Source organism: Parasteatoda tepidariorum, chromosome 12, assembly GCF_982258835.1.
Source record: "Parasteatoda tepidariorum strain Cologne lab strain chromosome 12, Ptep-v5.0, whole genome shotgun sequence".
Taxonomy (NCBI): Eukaryota; Metazoa; Arthropoda; class Arachnida; order Araneae; family Theridiidae; genus Parasteatoda; species Parasteatoda tepidariorum.
In genome coordinates, this window is record NC_141766.1 from 1398872 (window position 1) to 1416986 (window position 18115).

The 18115-nt window shown below is 28.6% G+C and overlaps 2 protein-coding genes across 3 annotated transcripts; both read left to right on the forward strand.

The window, feature by feature from the left end:
• Window positions 1-3148: 3148 nt before the first annotated feature.
• LOC107455716 (uncharacterized) lies at window positions 3149-13998 on the forward strand. 2 transcript variants are annotated; one of them, XM_071188102.2, is made up of 3 exons: window positions 3149-7224; window positions 10858-10915; window positions 13877-13998. In XM_071188102.2, exon 1 carries the CDS (start codon window positions 3669-3671, stop codon window positions 5016-5018), a length of 1350 nt encoding a protein of 449 aa, XP_071044203.2. In that variant the 5' UTR covers window positions 3149-3668; the 3' UTR covers window positions 5019-7224; window positions 10858-10915; window positions 13877-13998. The 2 variants fall into 2 exon arrangements, 1 of the variants encoding a protein (XP_071044203.2); XR_015430994.1 differs by lacking the exon at window positions 3149-7224 and adding an exon at window positions 8171-8553.
• LOC139427170 (uncharacterized) lies at window positions 3213-3665 on the forward strand. Its single transcript, XM_071188035.1, has one exon. The coding sequence runs from the start codon at window positions 3213-3215 to the stop codon at window positions 3663-3665; it is 453 nt and encodes a 150-aa protein (XP_071044136.1).
• Window positions 13999-18115: the final 4117 nt, after the last annotated feature.

The following is an 18115-nucleotide window of genomic DNA, read 5'->3' on the forward strand; positions in this document are numbered from 1 at the left end:
TTAACTTAAAAATTAAATTTTTGTGACCAGATATTTTCAGTTAATGAAATTAAATATTTTATCTTCTAAGTTTTTGTGCCCCTATTTCAGTATCCTAAATATCTTACAAGCTCTGTTTAGAAAGAGAGTATCAAATATACATAAGGGAAACAAAAATAATCATAGGAGCAGTATTTGGTGGTAAATGTAGCTTATCGTAATTGAAGGATATGCTGTGCGACACTTAATGGTGAATTTGAGAACGTAAGTTTCAGAATGTATCGAAACATGAGGATGCTATTTTCTAATCATCTTTATCCAAAGAAAACCAAGTAACCTATATATCTAGCAGAATGAAGTGATTTTTTAAACAATTAATCATACAATATGCAACATATTATTTCAATATCTTATTCTTAAACATAACATATTTCAATGTTTTTAAAATGCCACTAAACATTCAGCAATTCCTTGAGTTATAGAAAAAAGAAATATCGTAAATTATAGAAAACTCTGTGAATGTGCATTAGAATTATTATACAGTCTACATTTTATTTTTCAAGCACTTTTTTTCCCTTCAAAAATGATAATCCCTAAAATTTTGTATATAGCTATAATAAGTTATGTTAATTTGATTTTAGTATGAAATCCTCGATATCCTAAATATAGCAAAAACAACATAATCTAAATAATATCAGATGAAAAGTTCATGTGTTTAAATACTAAAAACTCAGAACGTAATAAATAATTTATAAATCGATTCAAATTTTCTTTTCAAAGGGGATCAAAAAAATTTTTTTTTTTTTTTTTTGCTTTTTGGACAGAAATCAGCTTAAAAATTGTCTATTGCCTAGAAACTTCGAGATACTTTCTATTAATAATTAATAAAACCTCTTAAAGCAATCACAGAACTTTATTTCAATTTTTTTACGGTCAGATTTTGGTTGCTTAGCAACCTAGTAAAATTAAGCATTCCTCTTTTGAATTAGTCAATGGGTTATCTTAAAATATTCATTTGCGCAGGCGACTTTTTTTGGCGGTTTTCTGGACTATCGCCAAATATATAAACCTTTATTGATACCCAATTTACCACCCAATTTTTTTAAAATTTTGTCTACCCCCCCTAATTCAAGTGTCTAGATTCCAAATATGTAAAAAAAAATATATGTTTATTCAGAGAAAGTACGTTTTTGTATCTGATTTTGTAACTTAATTAATAGTTAGAACTAAATAATTAGCATATTTGAGGTCACCCCCAGAAACCATTAAGATTGATACTCAGTTTGTGAAAATCCGATGATTAGAACGAAAGTTATTCAGGGTGATATCTTTTTTTTTTGCGGACTGTACATATACAGTACATATGTGCATAAATATATTGGGCATAATTCTTTCGTACAAATTTTACATGTGTACATGCATGCTATCCCTATTTTTGCATATGGTGCAATGTATATATGTCCAATGAATGTATCCACACATGTACAATACACGTATGTTCCATGTATGCATATTCATATGTACTATATATGCATGCACAATACATGAATGTATGTACATACATTGTACATGCGTACATACATTACACGTATACATATGTACATTACATTTATGTCTAAATATGTGTACAATACAATAAATAAAATGCATGTAAGTTAACTTTTAATGACTCAAGCAAGTTAAATGACAAAATCAAACGATATTTAAATTTAGTTTTCAGCTTTAATTGTTCTATATCATTTTGAAATTCTCTGAATAAAGAATTATTTTCAGGTATTTTCATGAAATGCTTGACAATACAGATTTAATTTTTTTTATAACATAATGCATGATTCATAGAAATTTTTTAAATGGTAAGAAAAACGGTAAATTTTATGTGTGGAATTAATATTTAGAAATTCAAAATAAAATTATCGTTTGCTTTCTAAATGATATGAGGTCAAGTTTTATATGCCTTAGAATAAATTTTAAAACAAATTTTAATAAATTTACTCATGTAAATTTTTTTAATGTATGCACAATGTATGGGTATATTGTGATTACATATATTTAAATGTACGCATGTATTTGTACATTACTTGTAATTATGTACATGTATACGTTGTATCTACATGCGTACATTATGCATATAACTATTTTTTTGTTCATCCATGCAATACATGCGCATAAGTATTACCAAAGTATGTAGTTATACAAGTACATACGTAAGTTGTACATAAGTACATACTTTGCGTGCACATATATCGATGTACATATAAATATGCAGGTATACATGTACGCATTTTATTTACGCAACTATGTGCATATATTGCACCTTTAAATAACATTCTTACATATTGTACGTAAATACGTACAATTTTAGATACATACGTACATTGTATATACGTGCTATTATCGTAAATTTATACAATATATGTACTTAAGTACATAAAAGCATGCAAACGCATAAACATTATTTTCATATACGTTCATACATACATTGTCTATGTATACAAAGATACAAAACATTGCCTTTTTGTACAAACTAACATACATGCGTGCATGTATCATAAATGCATAATTACATGTACTAAGCATATGCGCATTGCATTAAGTATATTACAATATAATTATGAATATTGTAGGTACAAACAACGTTTGTGCATACATTGTATGTATAGGAATCGCAAATTGTACGCTCATGCGTGCGTACATTCTATGTACATAAAAATATGTAAACACATGAATACTTACATAAAAAATTTGACTATAGTATACAATCGTAATAACTTGTAATCGTATAGTTTGATTACAAGTAATCACGTAATCAAATTACATGTAATCATATATTTTGATTACTTGTAATCATAATTACTCGTAATCGTTTTTGTTGTGATTACTTGTAATCGCAATTACTTGGAATCATGATTACAAGTAATTGATTACTGTAATCAAAATTGTAATCATGATTACAGCTGTAATCAAAATTTTTTGAAAGTTGTAATCACGATTACATGTAATTGATTACTTGTAATCGTGATTACAAGTAATTGATTACTGTAATCAAAATTGTAATCATGATTGCAGGTGTAATCAAAATTTTTTGAAAGCTGTGATCACGATTACAAGTAATTGATTACATAGCTGTAATTATTTGTAATCAATTACAGTTGTAATCGATTACTGTAATCAACGGCCAACTCTGCTACATACCACACCATGGAATATTACACCCTGATAAATTGACTACTAAGATGAGAGTCGTCTTCAATGCTTCATCTCCCACCACAACAGGCCTAAGTTTAAATGACATTTTAATGAAAGGTGAAGTAAAAGAAGATGTGTTTGAAACAATTTCTCGCTTTAGAAGACACAAATATGCCTTTACTACGGACATAAAAAAGATGTACAAACAAATATTGATAGATCCGGATCAAAGAGACCTTCAGAGAATAGTGTGGAAACCTGGATTCGATGCTGAAGTTTCAGTTTACAGGTTGAAAACAGTAACTTACGGAATGTCCAATGCCCTCATCCTTGCAATAAGAACTCTGCAACAACTGGCCGAGGATGAAAAATATCGATATCCTTTGGCTTCGGAAGCTCTTCTGCATGATACCTATATGGATGATGTTGTAAGTGGAGCCCAGAGTCTAGAAACTGCCCGTCAATTACAACTCCAACTTCGAGATTCTCTGCAATCCTGAGGAATGAAACTTCACAAATGGTCTTCGAATTCTGATCAATTGTGGAATAGTTCATCTTCATCTGATGTCGAGCACTCATTTTCTATCGATAATGACTTATCGGTCAAAGCGCTGGGCATCATCTGGAAGCCGTTCGAAGAAAAGTTTGTTTATAAGGTGTCAACTGCAGTAAAATCATCGTACACTAAGCGTGAAGTTCTCAGCGTGATAGCTAAATTATACGACCCTCTTGGGTTTTTAGCACCAGTCTTGACAAGAGTTAAAATCCTATTACAGCGATTGTGGCTGCAAAAACTAGATTGGGATGAAGTTCTGCCAAATCCAATCAGCGATGATTGGAATGATTTTGTGACAAATTTAAAGTGCATCGATGATGCGAAAATTGATAAATTTATTCCTTCGGACGAATTTCAACGAATTGTCCTTCAGGGATTCGCAGATGCGTCTGAAGCAGCCTATGGAGCTGTAGTCTATCTTCAATGTTTCACTTCAACGCATAGTGCTAAAGTAACTATTATCGCAAACAAATCACGTATATCACCAATTCGAGTGATTTCGATTCCCCGCCTTGAACTGTGTGCCTGTGTTCTTTTAGCCCAGCTTGTGCAAAAATTACGTGCATCTTTACGATTAGAAATTAGTGAAACTGTGCTTCATACCGATTCTACGATTGCATTAGCGTGTTTGAATACACCTGCGAACCACCTGAAGACATTTATCGCCAATCGTGTTTCAAAGGTTCAAACCTTGACAGAAAACTGTCACTGGGCCAACGTGCCGTCATCTCTTAATCCTGCCGACCTTGTTTCCCGTGGGTTAAGCCCTCGTGACATTCACAATCAAAAAATTTGGTGGAATGGCCCACCATTCCTAGAACAAGGTGAGTTATCCAATGAGCAAACAAGCTCCCCGCTGACGAATGAATATGACTACTCTTGTGAAGAACTTAATTCCGAAAGAAAAACTCTGACTATGACTTTGGACAATAACCTTTTGAACAAGATCCTTTCTTTACATAATAATTTTCATAAAATTGTATGTGTTTTAAGTTATCTTTACAGGTTCATCGAAAATTGTAGGAATCCATTATACAAACAAGTTGGACCCCTTAAGATCTGTGAAATCCAACGTGCAGAAACAACACTTTTTAGGCTGGTACAACAAGTGGAATTTTACTCCGAAGTGAAGGACATGTCCAGTAAGGGTATGGTTAACCCCAAAAGTAAAATTAAAATTTTTTCTCCATTCTTAGATACTGAAGGTGTCTTGCGTGTAGGTGGTAGATTGGTACACAGTAATTTGAGTTTCGACAAAAAAAACACCAGATGTTTCTTCCTAACAATCATAGACTGACCAATTTAATTCTTGAAATGATCCACAAAAGACAATTGCATGTTGGTCCGCAAACTTTGTTATCTAAACTCATGTTTGTGAAAATTGCAACACCATGAAGGACTTACGCGAGTGAGCTGAAATTTTCAGGAAATGCAAAGTAGAGCATGATATGCAAATGATTAGAATTTCAGACCCGTAGCGCATGCGCATGCTGAGCAGCGCCTTCTGAACGGCGGATGGATCCGAATAAATAGACAGCTGTAGCCAAGCGAGTATGGTTATCGGTGGTTATCTGCTAGTGGTAAACGTTAGCTTAGTCATTACTTATGCCTATTCGACGAAAGAGAGCGAGATTTCAGCAACTTACGGAGTTTAAACGGGGGAGAATCATCGGCTTTCGTTAAGCTGGATTATCTTATCGTGCAGTAGCCGCTCGTGTGCAGCGTAACAGCAGCACAGTGATGCGTGTTTCAAAGCAGTGGATGGACGAGTGTCGGACAACTCGAAAATGCGGGAGTGGACCCAGAAATGTCACGTCAGCTCGCGATGATAGACACCTGTTCGGCGTTGCGCTAACGGACCGTACGGCTCCCTCTAGACTACTGGCAGCACGGTGGTCAGTAGCTACAGGTGTTTCATTGTGTGCTTTATCAATTCGTAAACGTCTGCTGCAGCATGAACTGCGCGCAAGGACTCATTTATACAGGATCCCCCTCACGCTAATCCATAGCCGCCTGCGGCTATAATGGGCCAACCAGCATAGGGACTGGCTTGCTGATTGGCAGCGTGTAGTGTTTTCTGACAAATCGCGCTTCAATTTGTGGTACCATGATTGTCGCATTCGTGTCAGACGCTATGCCGGTGAACGCCATCTTCCGAAGTGCGTTATCGAACGCCACAGTGTACGAACACCCGGAATTATGGTATTCCCCGGATATGTCGCCGATTGAACATGTGTGGGATTTCGTTGGTCGGCGTCTCGCTCGTAATCCTCGTCCTGTTGCTTCTACAGACGAACTTTAGGTACGCATACAAACAGTATGGAATTCTCTTCCTCAGACAGACATTCAAAGTTTGCTTGACTCCAGGCCACGTCGTGTAGCAGCACTTATTGCGGAGCGTGGTGGTTACACAAAATACTGATTTCGATCTCTTGTTATTGTTTGTTTGCTTTGAAAGCTTTATCATTTATTTGTACCACTAGTCTACCACTCAACTGTGTATTAAATTTCATTCAATTATGACGATTCTTTCGTGGTGTTGCAATTTTCACAAACAGGAGTTTATTATTAGACAAAAATACTGGCCCTTAAACTGTCGCAATATGCGTAGAAAATTAGTTCATAATTGTGTAGATTGCTTTAAGGCTAACCCTGCTACTTGTTCACAAATTATGGGTCAACTGCCAACCGAGAGAGTTTCTCAGAGTTTTCCCTTTAACTATGTAGGATTGGATTTTTGTGGACATTTCTGTATTAAATATTCAAATAAAAAAATTGGAATTTTTAAACGTCCAATTACTAAACTTTGTATATTACCCTTCTCAAATGATCAATAAGTGTGAAAATTTCAATTTATGTGTATTTTGAATATTTTAGTTTATTGTGTACATTGTATTGAATTGTTTATGATTGTTTCAATTTAAGCAGTTGAATGTGTCATTCATCCCGGGGGTGAATGTTCGCGCCCTGCCTTGTTACTTAACAATAGATGGCGCTGCTAAAATACATTTACATTTTTACTTCTCAATTTTTAATATATACAGTTCATGTCGTCGTGAAGTGTGGTGCTTTTGTTTTCTTGTGTCGAGCTTTGCTTGTGAGTGCATAAAACAGTAACCGATTTGTAACAGTTCGTTGTGTCACTGTAGTGCTAACCGCAGCTAAATTTTTGATGCAGACGCACTATGCTGCGCCACAGCCATACGCGACAACTTGGCATACAAAGATAGATGTAGGCAACAACTCCTTCTGGTGTTAGGATTTTTCTCCCGTCTGTGAAGTATTTAACTTACGTCTGTGGGTACAACCGGCTGAGCAACTGCGCATGCGCTTGAAATGCTTGGCTAGAATTTAATTTTCACGAAATAATTTCGAAAAGTATCCCTGTTGAAGAAATTGTGCGGAGGTATACATAGTTTGTTGCTTACAGGTGTGATCAAGTGTAGCTTCGATTGCTGTATTGTTATTCCAAGCTTTTCATTTATGATTCAGTAAATAATAAAGTAAGTTAATTGTTTTAAATCATTTTTGTTTTTGTTTATAATATTGCATCAATGTATTTTTAAGCGTTTACGACATTTTATAATTCTAATTATTTGTGAAAAAGTAGCTAAAGATTTCCACGTTACTGAGTTAGGCTTAGTTACATATTTGTTTTCCGATTTTATCTTTGATATAATAAGAAATGTCTGTTAATACACGAGTATTATTTTAAAGATTCGATAGTTTATTCCTTTGCATATATAAACTATAATCAATAAAAAATTTCTGAACTGTTCATCTAATTCTTTTATGTGTGTAGAAAATATAATAAAAGGTAAATATATGGTATTAAAAGGTGTCAATGTACCATCATTTACAATTAAAATGTTATTAATTGTAAATGATGGTACGTTAACATTATAATTACTTTTCTTTAAGATTATTTAACCGTATATAGATTCTAAAATTATGATACTTATGACGATGAATTTATTGGAATTTTTAGACGTATTGTGTTTATAATCCCTATTGTTTTTCTATGATAAAAAAAATTGTCTACTATGATTGAGCTTACGTAGTAATGTGGTAACTGTAGACTTGTATATAACATTGAATTATAAAAGAGCACAGTAATAAATCTATCAAATGTTATCTGATTCATTCATTGTTTTATAATTGGTGCAGTTTTTACTAATTGATGTATTTAGCGACATATTTTCAACTGAATCTACTTGTGCAAAATTCCAGTAAAGTTAAGATTATTTTATAATTATATATTTCCCATCAATAATTGATGAAATACCAGAATGTATATAAGTACTGTAAGATTTTTTAAGCAGAGGTTGGGCAAGCAATACCTTTAACTGTGGAGAAGTGATGCAGTTTAGCGATAATCTATGATGCCCCAAGTAGCAAAAAGATATGATCTAATATTAGAAAGATGCAATATAATACTGCCCTGCTAGAAAACGCAATGCTCTTGAATCCTATCTTCTAATATAAGAACTAATATTATATAAAATTAAATAGTATTCGATATAACAGTAGAACTTTCAAAATAATCATCTATTTCATTATTATTGATCCAGCGCCACATTTTTGCGAAAGGTTATCCCATATTATTAAATAAACATTTATTTATGAAAGAAAACAATAAATTAAATATTACTTAAAATATCATTTTTAGCCAATGCAAAGAAAGCGAAAAATAATATTAGTGGTAGTTTGCGAACGATTGAACTCGAAAAACTTTTTCAACTGTTGATGTTGAGTTGTAACTCCTGCAATGCTTGTTTACAAGACGACCTCGCCATCTTGATTTCGCTTAGCTTTCGTTTCAACTACTTAAGGTATTTATAATTTGGTAATTTTTTGTAAACTTTATAAATTTCAATGATAGTTGAGTTGATAAAGTAGTATCGTACGTAATGTTTTTTCTTTGAGATAAAAATCAGCTAGAAAAGTAATTTAAAGCACGATGTGTTTGAGATGTTGTAGAAACATTCAGTGTTTAAGAAACGTGACCGCTAAATTAAAACATTTAAGAATTAATTTATTGATCATGTATCCAATAAAGTCAGTGAATATATTTTTTATTGTGATCATTATTGTACACTCGTAGTTGTTGACTTCTTTGTTGAAACGTATTGTCTTGCTGCAAGTAATAAGCATTGTTTTTCTACAAAAATGAAAAAGACAAAAGTAATGGTCTGTAAACAAATTAGCCGTGTTAAATAAAATATATATATATATATATATATATATATATATATATATATATATATATATATATATATATATATATATATATATATATATATATATATATATATATATATATATATATATATATATGTATGTATAATCTGCTACTTTTAGCGCAGTTAAAACCATTATATTGTAGAATATTTAATACAAACAATATTACTAGCATATTAAATTTTCATGTTTAACATACTGTACAACAATGAATTAAACATTTTTATTTTAATATGCACTGATTTTTATTTGAATATGGGCTAATCTGTATGTTTTTGATGCATCATTATTTATATTAATTTGTAAATGATTAAAAAATAAACAATAATATGGTTTATTCAAAATGGTGATTATGGTGAATGTAGAGCTTTGATTAAATTATATTTTTTAAATAAATTCCTATTAGAAATAATCTAATGCTGTAAAAATTTAGTTAAACTATAAGAAAAAAATTTTTGGGCAAATGTTGGGTATGCATACTGACTTTTAAAGAATGCTATGTCAAAATATTTGGGGGAAGGGGCGAACTATATTTAATATATATTTACAGCTTTGAAATATGGGAACTCTATACATTTCAATGATAGTTACATGAAACGTTAAAGAAGTATTGTAAGTAATGTTTTTGCTTTAGTTAAAAATCATGTCTCTAATAAAGTCAGTGAATATTATGAATTGTGATCATTATTGTTCGCACATAGTAGTTGACTTCTCTGTTAACTTATTGCCTATCTATAAATAATAAGTAATGTAATTAGTTCAAAATATGCTTCTAAAAGAACGTTTGCCAAGTAATTCGACTGTGACAAAGTTTTTCTGCAACAGTGAAAAAGATAAAAATAATTGTCTGTAAACAAATTAGCCAAGTTAAAACAATTAGAAAATTAATGATCTGCTACTTTTAGCTCAGTTTAAACCATTACATTCTAGAATGTTTAACGTTCAATACAAACAATATTGTTACCCTATTAAAATTTCATGTCTGAAATATTGTAAAACGAAGAATTAAAAATTTTAATTAAATTTCTTGATGATATTTCAGTATCCTGATCTGTCCCGCCAAGTGCAATCGCCAAATAGATTTTAAACTTGCAATTTTTTTAAACAATAATATGTATATGTTTGCCCGGGGTATACCTTTCGAGTTTGTCCTATTCTGTAATGTTTCTTTTAGTTTAATAAATATTTATTAAATAATTATTATGATAATAATTAGTCTAATAAATTATTGTTTAATAAAGGTTTTAAATAAATTACTGTTAGATATAATCTGAGACTAAAAATTTAATTAAACAATAAAAAATAAGTGTTATGCGTACTGACTTTTAAATGTTATGTAAATATATTTGGGAAGGGGCAAAATATAATTAATATATATAATACAACTTTGAAGAATTCTCCAACATTGTTTTTTCGACCATAAATTGATGAGTTTGAATTCTTATAGTATCTTTTTATATTGATGTACTTATACGAATTTTAAAATAAGCACTTGTTTATTTAATATTTTTCGGCACTCTTTTTGTTGATTTGCCACATAGCGAATAGTTATTTTCTGGTCTAATAAAAGAAGTTGAAAGGTTTTGCAATTTGATTTTATTTTTTTATTTTTAAATATCTGATAGTTTACTTGGGAGTGCTTATGAGCTAAATTCTTTTAGTTGATCTCCTACCCTCTGTGCTATTTTTTCTGTGACATTAACGAAATTTTTTTTACACTGGTATCGATACCGAAATTTACCATTTAATTTCATTGTAAAGGATATTTCAATTTCTTAAAATCATTTTCGAATTAAATAATTAAAGTTTCAAATAAATATTCAATGTTAAATAGTTTTAAATTTGTTTCTTTTTTTTCATTTCAAAATCTAATTTCTTTTCTTTTTAAATTTCAGTATATAGCTTTTCATCTTCAAGGAAATCTACTATTTTTAAAATAAGCAATGGACGAAAGTAAGCAATTGTTTATTTCACACTTTTTTTGTTGATAGCTTGCCACATAGTGAGTATTTATTTTCAGGTCTAATAAAAGGAGTTAAAGAGTTTTGCAGTTTGAATTTTTTTATTTTTTTTAAACATATGACTTTTTGTTTTTCGTGTGGCTCTACCAAGATTTTTTGATGCAAGTATTGATACCGCAATTTACTCATTGAATTTCATTGTAAAAGACATTACAATTTTTTAAAAACATTTTCAAATTTCATAATTTAAGTTTAAAATAAATATTCATTGTTTAATAATTTTAAATTTGGTTTTTCCATTGTAAATTTAATTTTCCTTTACAATTTCATATCTAGCTCTTCATCTTCAAGACATTTTAATATATATTAAAATTTCTTGTTTAAAATATTGTACAACAATGAATTAAACATTTTTATTTAAATATAGACTGATTTTCATTTGAATATAGGCAAATCTGTATGTTTTTGATGCGTCATTATTTATATTAATTTGTAAATGATTAAAAAATAAACAATAATATGGTCCATTCAAAATGGTGATTATGGTCAATGCAGAGCTTTGATTAAATTATATATTTTAAATAAATTCCTATTTGAAATAATCTAATGCTGTAAAAATTTAGTTAAACTATAAGAAAAAAAATATTTGACAAACGTTGGGTATGCATACTGACTTTTAAGGAATGCTATGTCAAAATATTTGGGGGAAGGGGCGAACTATATTTAATATATATTTACAACTTTGAAATATGTGAATTGTTAGAGAACTCTCCTTCTAAATGATTTTTTCAACCATGAATTGATGATTTTGAATTCTCATAGTATCTTTATACATTGATGTTCTTTTACATTAATCAAATTTTGAAATAAACAATGGAAGAAAATAAGCAATTGTTTACTTAACACTTTTCGCCACTTTTTTATATATAAAAAATAAGTAATGTGATTGGTTCAAAATATGCTTGTAAAACAATGTTTGCTAAGTAATTCGACCCTGACAATGTTTTTCTGCAGCAATGAAAAAGATAAGAAAATAATTGTCTATAAACAAATTAGCCAAGTTAAAACAATTAGAAAATTATTGATCTGCTACTTTTAGCTCAGTTTAAACCATTACATTCTAGAATGTTTAACATTCAATACAAACAATATTGTTACTGCATTAAAATTTCATGACTAAAATATTGTAAAACAAAAGAATTAAACATTTTTATTTACATTTCTTGGGGATATTTCAGTATCGCGATCTGTCCCGCCAACTGCAATCGCCAAGTAGATTTCAAACTTGCAATGTTTTTTGAAAAATATGTATATGTTTGCCCGGGGTTACACCTTTCGAGTTTGTCCTATTCTCTAATGTTTCTTTTAGTTTAATAAATATTTATTAAATAATTATAATAATAATTAGTCTCATAAATAATTATTGTTTAATAAAGTTTTTAAATAAATATATAATTATATAATTAAATATATATATACAATTTATATGAATGATAATTAAAAAGTGTTTTCTTATATGGTACATTATAATTATTTGATAAAATGATACAAAATTGATTAGGAAAGATATAGTAAAACTAAGTTTTTATACTAATGGTTTAATAAGAAATAAAGTATAAATTTTTCCTCATTTATATTAGCATAATAGTTTATTTAATAAGTTAAATGATATCCGACTTCATAGTCCTGAAATTTCTAAATTCCTGATAAAAAAAACAACTTTATTCTCATAATTTTTTAGCTTTTTGCTCTGATTTCTGATATGTCTGTGCTCAGTGCATCACACATTCTGCAAATACTTATGCAGTTCCTAAAACTATCAGTTTGAATAATCAAAAGATTTGTATTTCCGATATTATAAATATATATATATATATATATATATATAAAATATCGGAAATACAAATCTTTTGATTATTCAAACTGATAGTACTGGTTGATACTGGTTATTTTTAATACAGAAGTACTATTAACATTTCCTAATTATCAATCTCAAACTGTTACGAATTGCTCATTAATAGAATGAAAAAAATTATTCAAGCTTTGTTTCTGGAATTAAAAAAAAATTATATTTAGAGAGAATTATACTTTTTCGTAAATTTTTTTACAGTTATATGTATAATGATAAATGTATGATGTACCAGCAATTTGGTTATTGATATAATGTAGTATTAAATAAAATGAAATATAATGAGAATATTGTTTATAAATTGTAGGGTTTAAGAAAATCATTTAAAAAAAAAAAGCTTTTATCTACATTTACCATTCAAAACATCAAATGAATTGTTTTTATAATACTTAACATTATTTTAAAATATTATAGCTGCAATAGTTAGCATTTCTAAATAAGATGGTTAAAATTAATTAATTATTACAAAACTAATTGAATAAATAGAATCATAATTGTTTTTCATGCTCAACTTGCTAATGAATGTTAAAGTTTGTGATACTATTTTTCAATTAGATATCTAAAGGAGATTAAATTAGTTTAGATCAGACTACATTGTTGAAAAAAAAAATTTTTAAGCTACTTTGGGTCTTGATATCTATGAGCTATATATATAAACTGCATTTAAATAATTAAAAATTTAAATGTGAATAATTTTAATATGTTTCTTTGGCAGCTGATTTATTTAAAAAGGATAATTATTAAAGGGATGTACGACTATAATAATTTACATACATATCTCTTTTATTATTTCTTAGTGAAATACCATCATTATCTCTGAAATCAGATCCTAGTTTTTTTTTTAAATGCAACCTAAAGAATGCATTTATTAATTAAATTCAATATCATATTTTTATAATTAAATTAATAATATTTTGTAAAAATAATCAGCTTGTTTTAATCGATGACTTTTAAAAAATCAGTTGATTTAAATCAATGATATTTTTTTCTGTGAACATCATTTAATGTATCTATAGTAAAATAAATTGCTCTATTTTTTTGCAGGAAAACTAGGCTCATTGAAAAGTTCTGGAATGGGATAAAGAAACTATATTTGTCCATATGTAAATAGTGTACATACAGATGTATTGATTTGTTACAAGGAAATAAAACTCTTTCATGGTTTATTTTAAGCTTTAAGCCTTTCATTGTTGTTAAAATTCCTGCTTTTATATATTTAAAATTATTAAAATAGTGTTTTATTTACTGGTACAAAATATTTTTTTTTGAAAAAACTATGATATATATTGTTTATCTAATATTTAATAAACTTAATGACTTGATGAATGGACACAAAATTATAGGATAAATAAATTTTTGTGTGTAAGTTTCTATCAATAAAAGCTAGTTGTAGGTTTTAAATATCTAAGCATTATTTTCAAAACTTAAATAACTTATTTATTGAGTTGCATTATGTTTTACTTTAGAATAAAAATTTGTACTTAATTTAATCTATTAAAAATTTGCACTTAAAAAATTTAAACACTCTATTCTAAAAAATTTTTTTGCATGCTTCTACTTTAAGTGATAGCGTTTATAATTGATCAAAATAAAATAAAAAAATGCCTACTTTATTGTAAGAAGATTCATTGGATGATATTTGATTATAAATTAAACAATTGTTTTACACCATTTTGTTTTTTATATTGGCATAAAAAAGAATGCATGTAATGACAGTTGTTGTTTTATTACAATATAAAAACCTAAAAGTCAATAAATTACTATCGCTGATATCAGCAGAGTAAGACAAACACTCGTGACGATTTATGTTCCCTATATAAGAATTGTTAAAAACATGCAGTAAAAAGCCTTTGAAATTAAAAGCTAGTAACTAACAAAAGGCAAGTAACTAACAGAAAAAAAAATGCCGAGACACCTAAAATAAAGGTGTGATACCGGCAAGGACGGCACTAAAGTTTTCTATTGAACCAAGTGGGGGGGGGGGGTGAGTTAAGGGTGGTTTATCAGCAAATAAGGCAAAGAAGTTAGCCTAAGCATCTGAAATAAAGGTGCGATACAGGCAAGGACGCCATTAAAACTTTCTATTGAGGTGAGTTAAGGGTGGTACATCGGTAAATAAGGCAAAGAAGTTCGCCTAAGCACCTGAAATAAAGGTGCGATACGGGCGAAAACGGCATAGACGTTTTCTAATCAGCCTACAGTTAAGGTACTTTAACGGCAAGCGAGGCAACGACGTGTGCCAGTGAACGTATTCAGCTTTTTATCAAAAGGCAAAAACGACATCATAAAGGTACAATAAAAGCCTTTACGGCAATTTTCTCTTTATTCTGTGAAGAAAAAAAAATTTTCCCGGTATTTAACAGGCAAAAATGGTAAAGCAATCCAGAGGCAACAAAGTAGTTCCGATCCTTTAACGATTGCCAGAAGTTTGCCTGAACTGCCATGCACTGGCCCTCATTCTGGCCCAGATTTCACTTTATTTACGGAACCGATACGGCAATGAAAAGCCCGCCGTAATGGCACTTTAGGTGAGCCGACATTGTCCCTTCACTAGCCCAAAAGTCGTGTGCTTGTTGGGTATATTTACAACTTTGAAATATGTGAATTGTTAGAGAACTCTCCTTCTATATGATTTTTTCAACCATGAATTGATGATTTTAAATTCTCATACTATCTATTTACATTGATGTTCTTTTACATCAATCAAATTTTAAAATAAGCAATGTAAAAAAATAAGCAGTTGTTTATTTAACACTTTTCGCCACTTTTTTTGCTGGCTTGTCACAAAAGAGTTTTGCAGTTTGAATTTTTTTTCATTGCAATGATAAACATAAAAATAAATTTTTAGTAAACAAGTTTGCCATGTTAAAATAATTATTAATTAATCAATTACTTTTTAGTTAAAACCATTGTATATTAGAATGTTTGAAATTTTATTCACAAGTCGAACACTGTTGTTTTATTATTTGAAATTCCTGTTTAATATATTGTAAAATGATGAGTTAAATATCTTTATTTTCATTTCTTGAATATAGACAGATGTTTTTTGATGTATGATTAATTATATTAATTTATAAATGATAGCAAATAGTTAAGAAATAAGTGACAATATGGTCTATTCAAAGTGTGTTAACGTTAAATGAAGAACAGTGCTTAAAAGGCGTTAAAATTTTTATTTATGAAGTTTTTTTAAAAAATGTGAACATTTCCTAATGGCTCTATGAGCTTATACAATGTACAAAAATATTTTAACAGTTAAGTGTCATTATACTTAATCTTTAAAAAAAATTAAAAAGTATTGAATTTGATATATTTTTGTATCTGTATATATACTTGAATATTCACTTCAATATAAAAGGGTTAAAGAGTTTTGACCTATAATTTTTTCTTTTTTTAAAAAAATAATAATTAAGAAAAAATAAATTATTATTTGAAAGTGGTTATAAGTTAAATAATTTTCTATTCTTGCATGGTGATACTGAGATTTTTTGGTGCAGGTATTGTTACGGAAATCTACCCGTTAAATTGTAAACATTTTCAAATGAAATGATTTAAGTCTTAAAGAAATATTCAATGCTTTATAGTTTTAAATTTACTTTAACTAATTTAATGTTTTCTATATAAAGTAATGTAGAGGTTTAAATTTTTTGTTTCAATGTAAAGTTAACTTTTTTCTCTTATAATTTTAGCTTCGTCTGCTGGATAAACAAGCTTATCTACCAGGAAGGAGCCAATCATTATTGAGCTTGGATGCTGTACAATGCAAATGGAGATTAATTTCTTTTAGAAAACTGGGAGTCATATGTTCGATCCTGACAGAAAACAAAACGACTGGAGGTTCTCTTTAAATCTGCCGAAGCTGAAAGTTTGAAGAAAAGTGCATCCCTGAGCGGTTCATCCCTGCTGTGTGTTTGCGTGATATGCTGAAATGTTGCTGACTATTTTATAAAATCTTTCAATAAAGCAAAGATTTTCAGTTTATTGCTCTGAAATATAATTCAGTTGCACAAAAACAAAAAATTGAATTGAGGAAAAACTTTAAACTGTACGAAATGACTTTTAAGTTTTGGAATTTTTTTTAATTTGAAAATAATAACAATTAAAATGATAACTCATGGTCCTACTGTTGCTTTTTGAAATAAATTTTTTTTTATTTAATTACAAATACTTGTTCTTAACTGATATTTTAACAAAAGAATTTCGATTATCTTTTATTAAACAATGATGGTAAGAGTGTATTGCTTCTATAGTTGAGTGAAGTTATATTTATATTGTGTTTTGTTTTAAAATGAAATAAATAAGTAGTGAAATGTTTGTCATGATTTGATTTAATTTATTTTTTTATTCTTAACTACTGCATTGTGTAATTTATTCTAGTCATTATAGTTATGTTTAAGTATTATGAAAATTCAAGAAATTTCGAAGATATCAGAAGCAATTTTATTTTAACATCATTGTTAAACATTAACTCTAACTTATGAGCAATTATACTACTAGCATTGTATTTATGACTTCAATTTTGCAATTCAAATTTGAAATAAAAAGTGTATATATATCTTTATGATGTTTAAATTAATGTAATTGTAAAATAATGATAATAGTAAAAATTTCTTTGGCTTAATATTTAAAATTTAGCAGAACATTTATTTACATTATTGTAAAAACGGAAAATTTAAATCAACTTAGAGAAGAATCTTGTTTAAATTTTTATATATAAGGTTCTTTGCAAAAGCAACTTTTTTAAATGCATAATTTATGTTTTTTAAGGCTAATTCTTCATAACGCATACTATATAATCAGAGAAAAACGAGGTATGAAATTGTCTTAATCAAAAATCTATTTTGTTATAGTAACTTTCTCAAAAGAGTAATTGATTGTAGTCAAATTTTGATCATTAATACTAAAGGCAACTTTTAAAAAATAATGTAAAAAATTTTATTATTTTTTCGTCTCATTCTTGTATGCAATTATATGTTTGTGCAAATTTAATTTAGATAACACTTGATATTTACTGACAGTTTTGAAATTAAAATGTTATGTTAATTTTTTGCAAAAATTGTTAGTTTAATAGAACACAACACCTTTAAATAATTATCGAATTGATGAAAATTTTTGATGTGCCCATAAAAGTTATTTTAACATTATAAAAATATATTAGCAATTTTCATGATATTAGTTGCTTTCCTGGTTTTATTCCCTGGAAAAATTTCTACCTTGCGTTTGAGTTTTGTTTTTAGGTGTTTTGCTAAATAAAATTTCAAATACTAAAAGAATAAAGTTACG

Bases quoted from the DNA above. Each gene is read 5' to 3' on its own strand.
- LOC139427170 (XM_071188035.1), top strand. From the start codon at position 3,213: ATGAGAGTCGTCTTCAATGCTTCATCTCCCACCACAACAGGCCTAAGT.
- LOC107455716 (XM_071188102.2), top strand. From the start codon at position 3,669: ATGAAACTTCACAAATGGTCTTCGAATTCTGATCAATTGTGGAATAGT.